The sequence below is a fragment of the Macaca nemestrina genome, chromosome 2 (genome assembly GCF_043159975.1).
Source record: "Macaca nemestrina isolate mMacNem1 chromosome 2, mMacNem.hap1, whole genome shotgun sequence".
NCBI lineage: Eukaryota > Metazoa > Chordata > Mammalia > Primates > Cercopithecidae > Macaca > Macaca nemestrina.
In genome coordinates this window covers 159077765-159098500 of record NC_092126.1, presented here as the reverse complement: position 1 = coordinate 159098500, position 20736 = coordinate 159077765, and the positions used below count along the sequence as shown (strand labels likewise).

Sequence of the window (20736 nt, the reverse complement as noted above, 5' to 3'; positions counted from 1 at the left end):
GGAGCTGGGACTACAGACACACACCATTATGCCCAGCTAATTTTTAAATTTTTCGTAGAGACAAGGTCTCCCTGTGTTGCCCAGGTTGGTCTCGAATTCCCAGGTTCAAGTAGTCCCCCCACCTTGGCCTCCCAAAGTGCTGGGATTGCAGGCATAAGCCACCATGCCCGGCCTGGAGTTTTATTTTCTGGAAAGGGAAAAATGGAGCATCCCTGCCCTTGGGGACACCACGCACAGTTGAAGGCAGTGGAGCCATTCTGCAAACAGGGACAATATGAGAATGTATGCATGCTGGGTACTGAGAACCCAGCTCTCTTATCCGCTGGACCTCCAGAGGTTGACAGCCAGGGTTTCACCCTCTAGGCAGAAAGCAGGGGGCTCTTTCTCCGGGAACTCTAACCAGCCCAAAAGGAAAGACTTAAAGATACTGATTATGGAGCTTTCCCATCTGAGCAGTCTGGTCAAATTACTCTGTAGTAAAGTAAAAGTTGACAGGCTTCACCCACAAGCTCAGAGCTTCTAAACATCTTTTTTCTTTTCTTTTCTTTTTTTTAGACACTCCAGTCTGTCTCCCAGACTGGAGTGCAATGATGCAATCTCGACTTACTGCAACCTCCACCTCCCAGGTTCAAGCGATTCTCCTACCTCAGCCTCCCGAGTAGCTGGGATTACAGGTGCCTGCCACCACACCCAGCTAATTTTTGTATTTTTAGTTGAGACGGGATTTCTCCATGTTGGCCAGGCTGATCTCAAACTCCTGACCTCAGGTGATCTGCCTGCCTCAGCCTCCCAAAGTGCTGGGATTACAGGTGTGAGCCACCATGCCCTGCCACCAAACACGTTTTTATTCCTGAACTTTCAAAATGAGCCGACTTCCAATGCCGGCCATGATATAGTAAACCCACTGTAGCCTTTATCTCCCACTGATTACAACCAGAATCCCGGACAAGATACAAAAAGCAATACCTGGATATTAAATTAAATAATAGAGATGAGAATGGAAAGTCAAGAGACTTGGGCTGGATGTGGTGGTTCACGCCTATAATCCCAGCACTTTGGGAGGCTGAGGCAGGAGGATCACTTGAGCCCAGGAGTCCAAGACCAGCCTGGGCAATATGGTGAGACTTCATCTCTAAAAAAAATAAAAGACAAGACTAGCTAGGCACGGTGGTGCACACCTGTAGTCCCAGCTACTTGGGAAGCTGAGGTGGGAGGATTGTTTGAGCCTAGGAGGTCGAGATGGCACCACTGCATTCCAGTCTGGGTGACAGAGCAAGAGCCTGTCTCAAAAAACTAAAAGGAAAGAAAGAAAAGTAAAAATTTGAAGAATGGCTAATGACAAGGAGAATAGCAGTTTCCTTCCTTCCTTCCTTCCTTCCTTCCTTCCTTCCTTCCTTCCTTCCTTCCTTTCTTCCCTTCTTCCTTCCTTCCTTTTTTCTTCTTTCCTCTTTTCTCCTTTATCTCCCCAGCTTTGATACAAGTGTGGGCCAAATCAAAGAACTATGTAGCATGCACAAAGAGCAAAAACTCCAAGAAAAACCCACATTTCTGGCCAAAGGACAAAGAAAGGGGAACCCTTTGAGTGGAGAGAACAGAATAATTCATGCTTTGTTTGTTTTTTTCTGTCTCCTTACTGTCACTCCTTCACCCCAAGGGCAGTCATGTGAAACTGCATGACAGTGCAGGAAGCTAAACCTCTGAGGGAATCCCATCTTTCTGGCCAGACAACTTCAAAAAGGGGCACTTAGGAGATAAAGAATGCGGGGGAAATCTCAGGAGAAAGCAAAAGAAGATTTCCTAATTCTATATGAAATGACTCAAATCCTGGGCCACCTTCCGGCTGTGCATGTGTAAGGCACATTCAAAGAAATATAGCAAGGCTCTGAGAACTGGACTATGATGTAAACCACTGCGCAGTGACTGTTTAGCTTCAGACTACTCTTTGTGTGGTGCTCACAAGAGGCAGACCTAAAAGCATAGTAAACACTTTGAAAGCTGAACTGACAATAGAACCACCTCCCACAGAAGGTGAGACGGAACTTGCAGCCTGAACCTAACCAAGCTGATTACTGACCAAAACATACAAATAAACCAAAAATCAACCTTCTCCAAAGGATTTTAACAGAATCAGAGTCTCACAACATAACATTCAAAATGTTCAGGATACAATCTAAAATTGCTCAACATTACAAAAAGCAGAAAAAAACTTAAAAAATTCTTGGGAAGAAAACAATCAACAGATGCCAGCTCTGAGATGATCCAAATATTGGAACTATCACACAAAGACTTTAAAGTAGCAATTACAACCATCTTCTGTAAGGTAAAGGTGAACACTCTTGAAATGAATGGAAAGATAGAAGTTATTGGCAGAGAAATAGAAATTATTTTTAAATGAAAATTGCATAACAAAAAATAGAATATCTAACATTTTAAAATTTACAGCATGGATTCAATAACAGAACAAAGCTGATGGAGGAGTTGGTGAAATTGAAGAGGAAGAAATATAAATTATCCAACATGAAGAATAGAGAGAAAAAATGTTTTACAAATATTAGACATAATCCCAGGGTCCTATGGAAAAATATCAAAGGGTCTGACATTCATGTCATTAGAACTCCTGAAGGAAAGAAAAAAGTGATTTGTGCAGAAAAAATTTTTGAAAAAATAGCGACTAGAAATGTCCCAAATTTGGCAAAAGACACACATTTTTAAAGAAGCTTAGTGACCTAAATAAAAAACAAACAAAAACCATGCCCAAAACACATTATAATCAAACTGCCGAAAACAAATATATGAAAAAAAATCTTGAAAGAAACAAGATAAAAAAACAACATATTACATTCAGGTAGAACAGTGACTCAAATGACAGCAGATTTCTCATCAGAATCCATGGAGGCAAGAAGACAACAGAACCAACATCTTTAAAATGCTGAAAGAAAAGAGCTAGCCACCAATAATTCTAAATCTAGCAAAAAATATCCTCCAGGTGAAATGAATTTAACTACTAAGAATTTCTGAACAGTTGAGGAAAATCTTTAACATTAAAGACAGAAATCAAAACAAAAGTAGAAGAAAGTAAACACACTATATAGCAAAAGACTTCCAAAAACTCTCATTAGTATCCTTAGATAAAGGATAATATTGAAATTTTAAAACAACGGGAGGCTGAGGCAGGAGAATGGCGTAAACCCGGGAGGCGGAGCTTGCAGTGAGCCGAGATCTGGCCCCTGCACTCCAGCCTGGGCAACAGAGCGAGACTCCGTCTCAAAAAAAAAAAAAAAAAAAAGAAATTATAAAACAAGAGCATAATTCTACAAAAAACAAAAAAACAACAAACAACCTTTTTTTTTTTTTTAAGACAGAGCCTTGCTCTTTCACCCAGGCTGGAGTGCAGTAGCACAATCTCAGCTCAGTGCAGCCTCTGCCTCCCAAGTTCAGGTGATTTTTGTGCCTCGGTCTTCCAAGTAGCTGGGATTACAGGCACACACCACCATGCCTGGCTAATTTTTGTATGTTTAGTAGAAATGGGGTTTCACCATGTTGTCCAGGCTGGTCTTGAACTTCTGACCTCAAGTGATCCACCCACCTTGGCCTCCCAAGGTGCTGGGATTACAGGCGTGAGCCACTGCAACTGGCCTGAAAACCTTAATAGAAGTGTGGGAAGACAGTGTTGAGGAAATTTCCCAGAAATCTGAGTAACCGGAAAAAAAAAAGGGAAATAGAATAGGAAAAGAAGAATTAGAGGACTAGACTAGAAGGTCCAATTTGAAAAACAGAAATTCCAGAAAGAGAGAATAGAACAAATTATACAGAGAAGAAGGAATTATTTCTAAAAAATAAAATATTCCCAGAATGAAAAGACATTAGTTTACTAATTGAGAGAGCACCTGAGTGCCCAACCTAATGGATGAAAATAGATCATACTGCAGCACATAATTGTGAAATTTCTCAACACTTAGGAAGAAAGAAGAGCCTACAAATTCTCCATGAAGAAAAGGGGTCATGAAGGATTAGGAATCATAATGCTTTAGACATTAACAGTTAACATTACCAATAACAATAGAAGTTGGAAGGCAACAGAATAATTCCTTCAAAATTGTGATTGAAAAATTTTCCAACTGGATTATACTCGGCTAAACTCACAATCAAGTATAAAAGTAGAATAAGTACAAATTTTCAGATATGCAAGTCTGAAACAATTTATTTCCCATGCACTCTTTGTCGGAAATGATTGAAGATTGCATTCTGTCGGAAAAAGGAAAAGTATTCATAGTTTACTAGAGGCTCAACTGTGAATAGCATAGACATAGTGTAGTAATGTAGACACTGAATATTGATTATAATTTTATTGGGAGGACAGTGGATGGGGATAGCAGTTATGTGGCAGGGACAGAGGAAGGAGGCTAAAATCTCATCTTCCATAGTGGGATGTCAATAGAAATAATTAAAACTGAAAAATGAAGAAGTAGCCACTCAAAGCATACGATTGAGAGTCATATAAGTAAATATTTCAATAATCTGCTAAACTATATTAAATTGATGTATTAAACTGCCTCGCAGGCCAGGCACGGTGTCTCATGCCTAATTCCAGCACTTTGAGGGGCCAAGGTGGATGGATCGCTTTGAGCTCAGGAATTCAAGACCAGCCTGGGCAACATGGCTAAATCCCATCTCTACAAAAAAAATACAAAAAATTAGACAGGTATGGTGGTGCATGCCTGTAGTCCCAGCTACTTGGGAGGCTGAGGTTGGAGGATCACTTGAGCTTGGGAGGCAGAGATTGCAGTAAGCCAAGATCATGCTACCGCACTCAAGCCTGGGTGACAGAGCAAGACTCCAGGGAAGGAAAAATGGGGATGCATTTTTTTTTTTAATAACAAATCTGTAAAGATAATTGACTTTTTTAACCATGGGGCTGCATAACTTTAACAACTACAAACCTTTTTCTAAAAATGAAGCTAGCAGTACCTTGATGTGGCCACTAAATTCAGGAGAGCTATCCTCAACATTCAATTGTTTTCATTGTTCCATTTCACTCCTCTGCGAGAAGTAACTTATGATAATCAAACTCACAAAGAGAGCACTGTTGAAAACCAGAATGGCAATTTATTAATTTGTAATGTGACACAAAACTGCCATTTTGACCAAATATTTGCTTACTGTGCCAAGAATGATATTTGGTAAATAATGTATGTTCAATAAATACTTGTCTAAGACTTGTTTTACTAATTAGTACATTATTTTTAAAAAACAATTTTTTTTAAAGAGAAAGGGTCTCACTATGTTGTCCAGGCTGGTCTCAAACTCCTGGGCTCAAGCAATCCTCCTGTCTCAGCTTCCCAAAGCACTGGGATGACAAGCACGAGCCATTGCACCTGGCCTTATTAGCACATTATTTTATTTTATGCAAATATATGATGGGAAAAAAAGTATTATTAAAAAGTTGCCTTTTGAGCACAGAGCCAGGTCAAGGAGGCAGTTAGATGATCTTCATGGTGGCCACGACACACCCATTTCTGTTGGAGGAATGGGCTGGTCTTCAGACTGTTCACTCCTCTGCTCGTGGGTTAGGACACCTCGTGGGCAGGGCTTGGATGGTGCTGCCTTATCACCTTGCTGACCCTCCCTTAATCTGCCCCATTGCTGACCTGTGCCCCTACAGAGCTCTCTTGCCACCTTCCACAGGGCAACAGCTGTATCTGGGAACCATTCTATTTCAGGAGTTGGTAATTTTGTCAGATGTAATAATGGCAGAGTGGTTATATATTTCTAAGTGTTCTTGTCAATAGGGATGTAAACTGAAGTATTTATGAATGAAATGACATTATATCTGGATTTGCTTAAAATACTCCAGGGGAAAAAAAAAGCAGCGTATAGAAAAGAGATAGATGAAACAAAATTGATTAAAAGGTTCATGATTATTGAAGTTGGCTGCATAGGAGATCTATTTTGCTATTTTCTTCACTTTTGTGTATATTAGAAAGTTTTCATAATAAAAAGATAACAAATATAAAATAAAATGAAACAAGGGACTCTTTAAAAATGTTTTTAATGAGAGCTAAGCTATGAGGACACAAAGGCGTAAGAATGATACAATGGACTTTGGGGACTCGGGGGAAAGGGTGAGACGGTGGTGAGAAATAAAAGACTACACACTGGGTACAGTGTACACTGCTTGGGTGATGGGTGCACCAGAATCTCAGAAATCACCATTAAAGAACATATTCATGTAACCAAACACCACCTGTTCCCCAAAAACCTGTTGAAATTAAAAAAAAAAAAAATCCAATTTGCAGTGGCTCTACAGTCTGGCCTTTTCATCATGTCATGGCCCCATAAAGAGGTAGCATTTGTGCTACACCTTGAAGGAAGTAGAATTGGTATGTATGAGAAGGAGAAAAAAACAATAAAAATGTTTTAAAAATTATCATTGAGTAGAATTCCTCCTTCTTTAACATTATTGCTGTTTCTATTGTTGTATTTCACAGAAATATGTATTCTGCCTAGAAAAGAAAACTGAACTGCCATTGATGGTCAAAATGGCAGAGAAAAATATTGGTTAAAAAAATTATATTAGTTAGGCCAGGCATAGTGGCTCACACCTGTAATCCCAGGGCTTTGGGAGGCCGAGGCAAGAGGCTTGAGCCTGGAAAGTTGAGGCTGCAGTGAGCCATGATCACATCACTGCACTCTAGCCTGGATAACAGAGCAAGACCCTGTCTCAAAAAAAAAAAAAAAAAAGCTTTATATTATATATAAAAATATAATGTATAATATAATTATATTATATAATATATTAGTTTTTGACATCTCAAAAAAACCTAAAATGCTAAAGAAGGAAAATGGATTTTCTGAATAACATTATAATTAAAAATATAGGAGAGTAGGATTCCTAATAAAATCTATCTGACCACTTCACACAAAACTTTACTTATCCATGAATAAAATATATCTAGTTAATTGATGAATGTTGGTAAACTTTCCCTTTTGCTTTTCCAGAGGCCGTTTCTCTATAGTAAAGAAATGCTTTCACAAAGCTACCCGCAAAGATGTGGCTGTGAAATTTGTTAGTAAAAAAATGAAGAAGAAAGAACAGGCTGCCCACGAGGCTGCCCTGCTTCAGCACCTACAGCACCCTCAGTACATCACTCTCCATGACACCTATGAGTCCCCCACGTCCTACATCCTGATCTTGGAACTGTAAGTACAGATGCCGTCTGTCTAAAGTCGCCCCCATCCATTTGGGTTAGCTCTTGCCCACAATTAATGGAAAAGACAGTTACGTTTTATACAAGGTCCTATCATTTGCAAAGTGCTGCATATAACATGCACTCTCTCCCCCATTTTATAATCAATGTCATTTCCATTTCAAAGATTAAAACATCATAATAGGGATAAGGGAAGTCCTTAGAACTAGCTCCTTAAGACTAGGAATAGAGAAGCTGGGACTTGAACCCATATCCCTCTCCCTTCCATGTTTATTTTCTTTCTATTATGGACTCTTGGGCTGGGCATGAGTTTGGGAAGAGCTTGTCAACAGTAGGCTGATTGACAGGGTGGAGTTGAAAGAGAGGGCTCTGTGTGTCAGTTCACCACCATAGCATCTCCAGTCTACCACCCAAGAAATTCCTTCTAGGGGAGAGCCTTACCTTCAAAACATTCCACTCATTCCAGATTTTCTAGGGACTTAGGCAACCATATACCCCTAGAATAGATTTAATAAAGCAATAATGTCCCATTCTCCCCACCACTACCCCAGACTAAGAAGAAACAGTATGCTCTGTGGTTTAGATAAAGATCACAGAGATGAAAGAGAACAGAGTCTTTTCAGAAGTGATACAAGTAACAGAAATGTGATCAGATTGGTGCTAATGAGGCCCTTGGCCTAGACAGGAGACAGACATTTCTGCCAAAGACCATTGCTGTGTATGGCTCCACAAGAACCCGTTTTCAGTAAAGAAGTGCCTGCATTTTCAGCTTTTCAACTACCATGTTAGTCCGGCTGTTGCGTGATTGTTAGTCTAGGCGTGTGTGTACGGGATCTTTCAGTGAGTAACTTGCCACGAATTTATGAATGATAAAATAAGAAAGCAAAAATGCAAGCAAGTTTGGCTATTTTTAAAATCAGCTGGAAAAAAAACAGAGGGGACAAAAGCAGTGCTGCTAGCATCTGTAATCCTTTTGTGAAACTTAAACTGTATGTGGTTAAGTAGTTGGCAGTTTGTCACTTTAGACTTAACAGTCTTTTTCAGAGCCTCACCTGTCTGTAGGGAACCTCCTAACTCAAAAGGCATATTCTATTGCTAGTGAACTATACTTGTCCACAGATGACAGCATCTGTGCTTGAGTTCCAATGAAAGGTATTGTCACTATGTACCAGGTTGAATTCAGCTGACCCAGAACTTCTGCCCCTTCAGACTTGCCAACTACAGTTTTAAGGGAAGGTGCTGATAGTGGGCGACTGCAGTGCAATGGAAAGAAGCTGCTCTTGGAATGAGGAATCTGGGCTCACGTCCCAGCTCTGTGATTTGAAGCAGAATACTTAGTTTGCCAGGGCCCCGGGTTCTCATCTGTGAAGACTGAAATTCCTCCAACATCCCAGAGATGTTGCAGGGATTAAGTTAGATGAATAGTGGGTTGAACTAGTTTAGCAAATATTTACTGAGCACTCATTATGCACCAACCATCATCCAGACCAGGGCCAGGGCTGGGGGAACAAAGGTATAGTTATAAGGGTAGTTTAGAGGAGGCAGAGGTAGAGTTTATAGGGGGGAAAGGGCTGGGCACGATGGCTCATGCCTGTAATCCTAGCACGTTGAGAGGCCGAGGTGGGCAGATCACTTGAGGTCAGAAGTTCGAGACCAGCCTCGCCAACATGGTGAAACCCCATCTCTACTAAAACTACAAAAATTAGTTGGGCGTGGTGGCGCACACCTGTAATCCCAGCTACTCGAGAGGCTGAGGCAGGAGAATCGCTTGAACCCAGGAGGTGGGGGTTGCAGTGAGCCAAGATCACACCACCACACTCCAGCCTGGGCCACAGAGTGAGACTCCGTCTCAAAAAACAAACAAACAAACAAACAAACAAAAAACAGGGGGAAAAGATGTAGCTTTTGCCCTCAAGGAGTTACATGTCTAATGAGGAAGACCAATAGATAGATGGATGGATGATTTTAATATAACATGGTAAATACTAAGAAAGACATGCATGCACTGGAGAAGGTTGCTGTGAGAACGTAGGTGCTTGGTTGAACTTGAAGTTCAGGGGAAGTTTGTGGAGAGGCAGTGCCTGAGCTAATCCCTGTGCTGGATCTCATTATCCTGTTATGCTTATGTGGCACATACTTATGCTGCCAATTATGTGACAGTGGCCTCCCCTTAGGTGGTCACCAGAATTGCTGGGAGAGCTTTTCTTTACCAGGCAACTGAGATTTGGATTCCCTATTCTGGGGTGGGATGCGGGCATCTGCCTTACCCAAAAACTCTAAAGGTGAACTTGGTGGCTAAGACTCTCTCACTTGGAGCAGTGCTGCTGTTAATTGCTCCCTTAATGACCCCAAGAAGTTCAGGGGAATATATTTAACAAGCCAAATCCTACTCCATCTACTCTGATCACTCTTACCTCACCCCTAGCAGGGTCAGAGGAAAGCAAAAGAGGCTTGCATGGGTTCTAGCCTTTGCTCCTGTTAGGGGAAGTAGAAGACACCAGTGAGAAGAAGCAAGCTAGAGGGGAAGAGGAAAACTTGGCCAGGGTGATTTCAGCTGTAACTGAAAGTCATTTCTGACCCTGGATTAGGCTCCTCTGCATGGGGATTTCCTGGGGATGTGCCTTTAACAACTCAATACATTTGGTAACTCCTTGCTGTAAGAGGACAAAGGGTGGCTGAGAATAGCTACCATCTATTTAGCACTTACCTACGCTACCAATTACGCTTAAATGCTTCATCATCTCATTCCATCCTTGCACAATCCTCATAATGAAATAGGTGAATAGTAATATTCACCCACTATATTATAAGATAATATTAATTCATTATATTAGATTAATATAATGAATAATAATTGTTATTATTTTGTTGCTGTTCTTATTCCCACTTTAAAGATGGTTCACTTTGGTGAAACCAAAACACAGAGTTCAAATGACTTGCTCCCAGCCTTCAGCAGGTAGGTAGCAGAACCAGGATTCGAATCTGGGTCTGGATGGCTCCATATACCATGTTCTCAATCACAGTTCTCAAGGTTGGAAAAGTTGCCCAGAAGGCAAAGGATTCAAAAAGGGATCAAGAGCCGGGCACGGTGGCTCATGCCGGTAATCCCAGCACTTTGGGAGGCCCAGGCGGGTGGATCACTTGAGACCAGAAGTTACTGACCAGCCTGGCCAACATGGCAAAACTCTGTCTCTACTAAAAATACAAAAATTAGCTGGGTGAGATGGCACACACCTGTAATCCCAGCTACTTGGGGAGCTGAGACACCAGAATCACTTGAACCTGGGAGGCGGAGGTTGCAGTGAGCCGCGATCATGCCACTACACTCCAGCCTGGGCGAAAGACTGTCTCAAAAACAAAACAAACAAATAACAACAAAAAAAAAAGGTGGCAGGGTGGGAGTGGGGCAAAGAATCAATAATGCAAAGAACAAACTTTGCCTACTTTCTGTTTTCCCCAACTAAAAACTGACAAATGAAAGTAGTTTGGCTAGACGCAGTGGCGTCCTCCAGAAATCCCAGCTATGTGAGAGGCTGAAGCAAGAGGATCACTTGAGCCCAGGAGTTCGAGGCTGCAGTGAGCTATGATTGTGCCACAGCATTCCAGCCTGAGTGACACAGTGAGACTTCATTTCTAAAATCAATATAAAATAAAATTAAGAAGTACTTTGCAAAACACACGTGGGGTTGCTTGCAGCCCCTAGGCTACGGTTAATCAGAATATTGCTGAAGTCCCTCTTGGTGAAGGCTTTCTTTACTTAGCAATCGAACCTCTTAAATGGGCATCACAACATTTTGTTGTGAGCAATTTTTAGAGTTAATGAAGGAGAATGTTTCCTAAACAAGGTCATTCATATTTCTTCCCTGCAGTACACCATATTTGTAAATATATTTATTTTAGTTCTGAATATTACAATAACTTTAGGCTCTAACTAAATATGCATGTGTTGCACATTTAGTCTTCATGTATAACAAGAAGTATGAGAGAGCTTAGAGCTCTTACTGATTTGTATATGTGTTATTTTTCTATTTCTTCATATCAAACATATTTCCTTTGCCTTTCCCTGCCTACTTTCAGGATGGATGATGGCCGCCTCTTAGACTACCTTATGAATCATGATGAACTGATGGAGGAAAAAGTAGCTTTCTATATTCGAGACATCATGGAGGCTCTGCAGTACCTTCACAACTGCAGGGTTGCACATTTGGACATAAAGGTAATAAGAAGTGTCAACTTTGCAGGGAATACCTTAAATGGCCAAGTCCAACTTACAGTCATTACTCATAAGGAATATAAATTCAAATTCATTTTATTTACTTAGAGTAGAATATTATGACTTTTTTTTTTTTTTTTTTTTGAGACAACTCTGTTGCCGAGGCTGGAGTGCAGTGGTGCAATCTCGGCTCACTGCAACCTCTGCCTCCTGGGTACAAGCAATTCTTCTGCCTTAGCCTCCCAAGTAGCTGGGATTACAGGTGCCCGCCACCACACCCGGCTAATTTTTGTATTTTTAGTAGAGATGGGGTTTCATCATGTTGGCCAGGCTGGTCTTGATCTCCTGACCTCAAGTGATCCGCCCGCCTTGGCCTCCCAAAGTGCTGGGATTACAGATGTGAGCCACCACGCCCATCCCATTATGACTATTAAAGAGAATCTGGGTTGTCATTCAATTTAAGTATATCATCCATGAATTAATGAGAATATACCAGAGCCACAATGACATCTGGTGTGAGAGAAAGTAGGGAAGTTCTACCTACCTAATCTAACTTCATAGAAGTAAGCCAACAAATGTCACGTTTTCTTCCATGCTGCTCAAAAAGAAGCCCCTGTTCACCAAAATGAGTAATTTATTATTTCCTTGACTCAATGCAGAAGCAATGTAGTTAAGAAGACATGATTTTCAATGTCAAACTACTTCTCTGAATTACGACCCAAACTCAAAGTGTAGTAAGCTCAGAATGATACTTTGAAGTTCCTATGCAGTTTCCATAGTGCATAGGGAATTTTCCATACACCACAGGCTTTATCAAAGAATAGCATAATTGTGTTTGAATTAATGAGGTCTTTTGAGTAGTCAAAATAGAGGCCTGAACTTCCCTTCTTTTCTCCCTTCCTCCTTGGATCTCCGCAGCCTGAAAACCTGCTCATTGACCTACGGATTCCAGTGCCTCGAGTGAAGCTCATCGACTTGGAGGATGCTGTCCAGATTTCGGGTCACTTCCACATTCACCACCTGCTGGGGAACCCTGAGTTTGCTGCCCCAGAAGTCATCCAAGGCATCCCCGTCTCCCTGGGGACAGACATCTGGAGCATCGGGGTTCTGACATATGTCATGCTGAGTGGGGTCTCCCCCTTCTTGGATGAGAGCAAAGAGGAGACATGTATCAATGTATGCAGGGTGGATTTCAGCTTCCCCCATGAATACTTCTGTGGTGTGAGCAACGCTGCCAGAGATTTCATCAATGTGATCTTACAGGAGGACTTTCGGAGGCGGCCCACGGCAGCCACATGCTTACAGCATCCATGGCTGCAGCCCCATAATGGCAGCTACTCTAAGATCCCCCTGGACACCTCCCGCCTAGCATGCTTCATAGAACGCCGCAAACACCAGAATGATGTGCGGCCTATTCCCAATGTCAAGAGCTACATTGTCAACCGGGTGAACCAAGGGACGTAGCCATCTCCCAGCCCCTATGGTTTCACATAGAAGTGCAGTGTGAACCAAAGCAAGACTGAATGTGATTGTAAATAATTCTGTTCATCATTTCACTCCGTGCAGTTCTCTGAATTGAGAGATGTACCTCTTAAACCTCATCAGTGGTTATTCAGGGTCTGAGCAGCAGTAAAAGTCACCCTAAATCCAGGGGCTTTCCAGAAGGTCATTCTGAAGAAATAAAGAGGCAAAGAGTCACAGAAGTGTTCAGAAGAAGGACAAAGATGAGAACAATATTGGCTGTTATGAAATTTTAACTGTATCTTCCAAAATGAGTGGTTAACTGGGCAAACCGTAAGCTCACAAGAGTGTAAAAGTTCTCTGGCTTTGCTGAAATTTTAAGCAAAAAGTTCTATTTAATGGAGATGTCATGTATATCAACTATTCTGGTTTAGATAACTTAGATATAGTTTCTTAATAGGATAGATATACACATACAGTATAATATATCCCATTCAGGTTTCAGAGTTTTCTAATATAGAGAGAGATATATATTAAATCAAACACAAGTAACTTTGAGTGCTCCAGTTAAGACAGTAATTTATTTACCGAAGCATTACATTGTTTTGACTAAGCACAATTAGATGACAAGTTTTGTAGAGCATTTTATAAATCTTGTATAGAAATCTTTTACCAGAACCTGTGCATTAAGAGAAAGCAACATTGCCCTTTTGAATGAGATAATTTTTTCTGTCAATCACAGGTTATTTGATTAAGATAGGTTCTTTCTGTATATGAAATGCTACCCGCAAATTCACTGGCAGCTCAGAGTTAATCTGGCAAGAAAGCCCGCTAGGAAATAAGTTCAAATACACTATGAGCTGCGGGGGTATTTTTGTGTCTACACCAGGTTTGAAATAAACAAACAAATATAAGAGGTTCATACAAAAGGGCAAATGAAAACCTTTCCTACAGTTCCTATGAATAACGTACCAACACTTTCTGATTTCTTCTACGGCTGTAGAATACCATCTTTCAGAAAGTTGGCTGACTTTATTTCTAACTCCTTATTGAAGCTAAGGGGTGCTTACTAAAAGGAGGCAGCCATATAGGCCTTTTAAAGGCCTGGTCCTAAGTCCTTTTTAAAGCCATGGAACAAAACGTGATACACCACCCTAACAGAGCATTAAGTTGTAACTGAGATTGCAATACCTGTCACCACTCAGCCGCTGATAGTTCTCTGAACCAAAAGGACTAATTGTGCTTTGAGGCCAATCCTGCTTTCTGGTGTATATTCTCCATAAAAGATTATTATTAACTGCTCTTTTTCACTCTGGTGGAAAAAAAAATTAAACCTGGGCATTTCATGGGTTTTCTTTCTTTATTGTTGTTTGTTTGTTTTGGAGGGAGGGAGTTTGTTTTTTGTGTTTGTACATGATCCACCCTTAGTTTTCTAGAATATGTGTTGAAAATAGATATTATTATGCAAGTAAGATTTTAAAAATGTAACTCAAGTGTTTGTTCAAATCAGGTTTAACGGCGTTGCTTCTCTCCTATACTGGGATGGAGAAAATTAAAATCACACAGTACAGAAGTGCAAGAAGAGAATATATGAAGGACGAATAGAACTACAAACCTATCTAAATGAAAAAGAAATGGTGGAAACTAAGCCTGAACTTTACATATAAAAAGCATTATTCCCACAGTGGAAATGTAAAATTAAAAATCATCATCATTTTTTTTCCATTGGTTTCAAAGACAACTTCCTCATTCACCCTCCACCTCATCCCATCCAAGATTACAGATTGATAAACTAATGGAAATTATAAGCAATAAGACTAGATAGCACTTAGTATTTTCGGGATTAACCAAATATGTGGAAACCGACTCCGACTGTATTTGTTTCCTAGTTTTCAAATGGCCCTGGGTCATTAAGCCTCACTCCCTCAGAGGTCTCTCTTGACTAACCCCTATAGTCTTCATTTGGACCTTTATGTATATGCAAATACTCTATGATACAATACATAAAAATTTAAAACATACATTAAACATGTTTACTAAAATTTTTTAAAATTTAAAACATATTTAGTAAAAAAAAATTAGTAAACATGTCTTCATTGTGTTTAAAAAATTTAAAACATATTTACTAATAATCCTTTTGGTAAACATGTTTACTAAAACCCTTTCAGTAAACATGCCTTCATTATGGTATACAGCATAAAAGAGGAAAGCCTGAGCCGGGCACGGTGACTCATGCCTGTTAGCTGGGCGTGGTGGCAATCACCTGTAATCCCAGCGACTTAGGAGGCTGAGGCAGGATAATCGCTTGAAACCGGAAGGCGGAGGTTGCCGTGAGCCAAAATTGCGCCACTGCACTCTAGCCTGGGCAATAAGAGCAAAACTCCGTCTCAAAAAAAAAAAAAAAAAAAAAAAAGAGAGGAAAGCCTGGCCCATAGTGTTTGTCAAACTGTAGGCTCTGAGGATACCCAATATCCATAAATTCCAGCTTGGCAAGTTCTGTTCTGTCCACTGTGGATGACCTGAATCAAGATCCCCCTGTTGTGCCATTCTGAGTTTTTATAACAAGTTGAGTTTCTTCTTGAGAAGGCCAGGGCCCAGGACAATGGTGAACAGACCACGGCAGGTGGGAGGCAAGGATGGTATTGTTGAAATTATGTTATGGGGGCAGTTGACAGAATGTTAGACCTCAAGCTTTCGTATCAGCTTTTACAACAGAGTTGGGAGGATCCAGATCCAGATGTGGGGTTACATGGAATTCCCCCAAGTACACATATTTGGGAAGTGAGAAGACAGGAAAAGAGGGACCTGGGAAAAGTAGGATGATTTTGTTAACTGGAGCCAAGGTACAATCGTTAGACCAGAATGAACTTAATAGAGGCCCCAAGAGAAAGGGGGTATATTTTATATAGTTTGATAATGGAGGGAAACTAACAGGGAGGCTCCCTGTCTGCAAAGCTCCTGGTCTCTCCCAACAGAGATAAGAGAGTAGTCTTGGTTCAAGAGTTCTCCATAGCAAGTTGGAAATAACAAGGAATCCCAGACGATGAGCCTGGGGAATGTACTTTAAGTTGTTCTGAGGGCAACTGTGGTTAGGGAAGAAGGATCAGGGGCCACTCTTGTTCCTGTTTTGGTGGACAGATTTATTACTTGGTAGTAAAGAAGAGAGGAGAGAGGAGAAAATAGTCCACTTCTATCATAATGATGGTAGTTCACAGTGGGAGTGAACTTTTAGCTGAAATAGGAAAAACAAACAATGGTCAAGGTCACAAGTTTCTTGCTTGGCTTATATTCATTGCATAGGGTTTTGAGCTTTTTGTTTTGTTTTGTAAGGGTGGGATAAAGGATGAAAAGATCAGGGACAACCCATAATAATTTTTAAGAAGTATTAATATGATGATTTCCTACATCTTTACATTTGTTTCAAATTAAATAGATATATATCCACTTATAGCTGAATGTGGTAAAATTTTTAAGAAAAAAATGGTAATGTTGGAGATATCCTTCAGGTCTCTCTCAGCCATAAACAGTGTAAGGGGGAGTAGAGGAAGCAGAGGAGAAAGCTAGCTTCCCTGCTTTGTGGTCCACAAAGCCTTTATAAATAGTAGTGCCTTTCAGAGGGGAGGATGGGAGATAAAGAAGTTCGTTGCATTTAGATTTACTGATATTGCAGCATTTTTTCTTTACTTTAAAATATCTTGTAAATGAAAACATCTGAATATAGGGGTGGGACCAGGAATGTTTGAGTTTCAATCTCAGCTATTCCTGATTCATCTTTTCTTACAGAAAGTCTTTGTTTTTTCTTCCCCAAATGTCCCCATTGGTAAAATGGGAGCTGGGGGATGGGGAAGGAGGGAGGACATTAATCTTACAGGAATGTTGAGAAATAACCTTGGTTGGGACATCTATAAAACACTTTGATTTTTTTTAAAGTGCTACACACTGCCAGTGCTAAGAATTTTATTGATAGTAACTTTGAACATTCCAGGTTTTCAATATTCACGTCTTTAGATACCATTTATAAACTCATGAGATTAAATTCTGTAAATTGCTTTCAGTTAGAAGTATCAGGTGCTCTTCGTCTAAATGTTATTTGGTCTTAGCCTATAATTTCGATCATTTAAGAGCTTGTCTACCGAAAAGGGTTCAGAGAGCTGATGAAGTCTTATGTCCATAAGCCGTTTTCTCCAGTATTTCTTATGGCAGATGCAAAGAGTAAAAAGGCCTCGAAAGCAACTGCTACCTTCCTTCTCAAGCTTTACGCTCTGGAAAAATGGACAGAGAAGAACCCAACAACCACTTTCTTCACTTGGGAGGGCAGAAGTGAGAAGAAAATATCTTCTCATATCACAATTTATTTTTCACAGTCTCACAGGAATCTAAGAGGCAAATTAAATGCACAGGCAAATTAAATGCATAGAAATGAATTGGACTGTTCATTTTTGGAGAACAAACCTTGAATCTTTTTTTTTTCTTTCTTTAGGTGGTTAGGTCTTTCAGGAGTTGCATATTTGCTATCCCATAACCTCCATGATTAGAGCCCACGAGTCAGGCGTTACTTTTTTCTTGCCTCTGTGGAAGAGCATGGCAATTTAGATTTGTGAGAATACGAGGGAGCAAATATGATATAAACTAAATTTTGCATTAACTAAAACTTTGTCCCATGCATTTAATAGAGGAGGAAATAATTTGGTACGTAAGAGGTCTTCGTAGTAGGGCAAAGTTCAAACTCACCATGTCCTTATTCAGTGTGGTCAACAAATTGTGCTGGATGAGTTTTGAGGAATGTAGACCTTCCTTTCTCTCCTGGGTCGCACCTCTACGGAGTCTGGGTTAGACAAACGCAATATGTGACCTTTCAGTGAATTTATATATGAAACTGCACCTTGATTTTTCTTCACTATTTAAAGCCTAGGGATGATTTGAGGATGAATGATTAAACCCAGGGTGGGCTTAGAGACGATAGAGCTCACACACGCTCCATCAAGAAAAGGAAAGCTACTATGTTAATATTTATTTTCTAAAAATAGTAAGGCTCTCAGTTGTTTCATTAATTCTAAAGGGTTAAAAAGGGCTGAAATTTGTTTATAGCACTAAATGTTTTTAGTAGGAAATTTACTCACATAAAAAATTTATGCAGCAGTAGTAGAACACAGATTATCGTAAGAACATATTTTCTATGAAAGACATTTCTTCCTCATTTTCAATAAATATAAAGAAGTTAGAGGAGAGGAAAAGCAATCACTCAAAGACAACTTTTAATCTTTGAGGGACATTATGATAAGCCTGAAATTAATATGCACAGGCTATTGCATTTTTCTGTGAGAAACGTGCCCCTTTGCTGTGAGATTCTAAAATGTGTTCAGATTTAGTTTTTATTCAAATGATCTAGATAACGGATTAGATAACTGCTATTTCAGATAGCGGGGTTAGCTGAGAAAAGGGAGCATGGTAGAAGAAATGCAAATAACAATTCTTGGAATGCCAACCCCTGAGGCTTAGTTTAACCAAGCTAATTTGTGGGCCCAGGGATGGCCAGCATAGGAGTTTCCATCAATACCTGACTTCCATCAAGAACTGAATCCATGTTCTGGAGTATTACAGAGACTGTTACTATGACCTCAAAGACTGTGGCTACGAATCTGAAGTTAACAAAACATACATCTTCTCTTACTAACTTAAGCCATATCCGTCATCACTCTGTTTGATTTTTCTGACCCTGGTGCTTTTACTTCTGTTTCTGCCAAACTTCAGCCTACTCTATGGGGAAGGTGAGTAAAACTATTAGTTAGAACAAATATGAAGACTGTGAAAAAAACTAAACATACTCTTCAGAATGAGATCCTGTTCAGAGAACAGTAGTGATCAAAGTGCAAACTGTTGGAAAATACAGATATATGTACATCTGTACATGTATATAGTGTATAATATGTATGTATATGTTATTGCTCATATGCAGAAATCTATCCATTTGCAGACAGCCCAGGTGGGTCAATTTTTCTATCGGAAAACCATTTAGGGCCATTCAAAACCATTAGGGCTAATTTGTGGAGATGAATTCTACTCATTCTGGAATTAATTTGCTGTTTTTTGACATCCACAAAGCCAAACTAACAAAGTGTGAAACATAAAGGGGCCATCATTTAGGTTATTCTATCTGGACTTATAACTATCTTTATATTTGAACTATTAATAGTCAATTTGCAAACCATATTGGCATCTCTTGGTTTTGAGTGACCCCGGCCCCCCCAAGTCTTTTGCAAATTTGGAGTGGGCTTCACTGGCCATTCAGACAAAGGGCCTTATTCATAAGTGGACAGGTTTCCCCATAGGGATCATCACACATATACATATAAGTACATACTTCCATCAGGCTTGTAACAATTGGTTTAAAATCACTCCACAGTATTGATAAATAGCTCTATATTTTCAAGGTGCAGAAGAATTCCACAGCCTTAATTATTTCAGTGTCTTGCTGGTCTGCCTTAAGTGTATCTTCTGGGTTTTTGGTTGTTTTATTATTTTTAAATTTTTCTGCTGTTGTTCATTTTGTATGCACACAATGTCGTTTTGTAAAGGTAGGTTGTAAATATTTTATTTGTAAGTCAAAATCACTCATGTGTAATGTTGTAAAGTGATGACCTGCTGTCTTGTTACTGCTACAGTAAATGTTATAAGTTATGGATGAAACTTCAAAATGTACATCTCACATGTTATGCATTCCTATAAATATACTATACTAAAGATACTATATGGTCGTCTCTTTTTTCCTAATTAAACCTTTGTTCAAAGAAAAGAGTAATTTTTTTTTCTTTCTCCAAATATACAAAAGACTTTGAAAAGGTAAAAATAGGCCGGGCGCGGTGGCTCAAGCCTGTAATCCCAGCACTTTGGGAGGCCGAGACGGGCGGATCACGAGGTCAGGAGATCGAGACCATCCTGGCTAACACGGTGAAACCCCGTCTCTACTAAGAAATACAAAAAAATAGCCGGGCGAGGTGGCGGGCGCCTGTAGTCCCAGCTACTCGGGAGGCTGAGGCCAGAGAATGGCGTGAACCCGGGAGGCGGAGCTTGCAGTGAGCTGAGATCCGGCCACTGCACTCCAGCCTGGGCTACAAGCGAGACTCCGTCTCAAAAAAAAAAAAAAAAAAAAAAAAAAAAAAAAAAAAAAAGAAAAGGTAAAAATATCACATGATTATTACAACACTTTAGGCCCAGGATTTTAGAAAGAAAGCAACAATTTTGTGCCTTAGAGTATTCTAAAGCATTTACCCAAAAACGCCAAGGAAACCTCAGGGCCAGGTGCGGTGGCTAGCACCTGTAAATCCCAACACTTTGAAAGGCCGAAGTGGAAGGATCTCTTGAGCCCAGGAGTTCGACACCAGCCTGGACAAAATAAAGAGACACCCACCTCCCCTCAATCCCTGCATATTAAAAAAATTGTTTTAAAAAAATTAACTGAGTGTGTTGGTGCATGCCCGTGGTCCCATCTACTTGGTAGGCTGAGGTGGAAGGATCATCTGAACCCGGGAGGTAGAAGCTACAATGATCTGTGATTATGCTACCTCTCTCTAGCCTGGGCAACAAAGTGAGACCCTATCTCAAAAAAAAAAAAAAAAAAAAAAAAGCCTCGGGTGGTTGTTAATTTCATGCTGGTATTTCAGGTGATAATGTCAGAATGTTTGGAAGGTATTTTGGTCTGGATTTCACAAGTTTATACATTCTGGTGTGGACTCCAGCAATCTGGGTTAGCCTATGCAGATATGATCAGGCTTTGAAAGTTTAAACGTGCCACCCAAGTGCAAATGAAGCTGATTCATGGTATACTGTCAATTAGCCAGAGTGTTAAAGTGTTTT

At 40.1% G+C, this 20736-nt stretch overlaps 1 protein-coding gene across 16 annotated transcripts in view; it reads left to right on the top strand.

Moving 5' to 3' along the window:
* Positions 1-19627, top strand: part of LOC105470260 (kalirin RhoGEF kinase) — a 700354-nt gene extending 680727 nt beyond the window's left edge. For 15 of the 16 annotated variants that reach the window (XM_071089172.1, XM_071089152.1, XM_071089145.1 and 12 more), the window contains 3 exons: positions 7000-7200; positions 11286-11424; positions 12340-19627. In XM_071089172.1, the coding sequence (XP_070945273.1) occupies positions 7000-7200; positions 11286-11424; positions 12340-12885 (886 nt within the window). In that variant the 3' untranslated portion in view covers positions 12886-19627. Of the gene's footprint in view, positions 1-6999; positions 7201-11285; positions 11425-12339 lie in introns of those variants that run through there. The other variant, XM_071089178.1, reaches the window with a different exon arrangement.
* The last annotated feature ends 1109 nt before the right edge of the window (positions 19628-20736 follow it).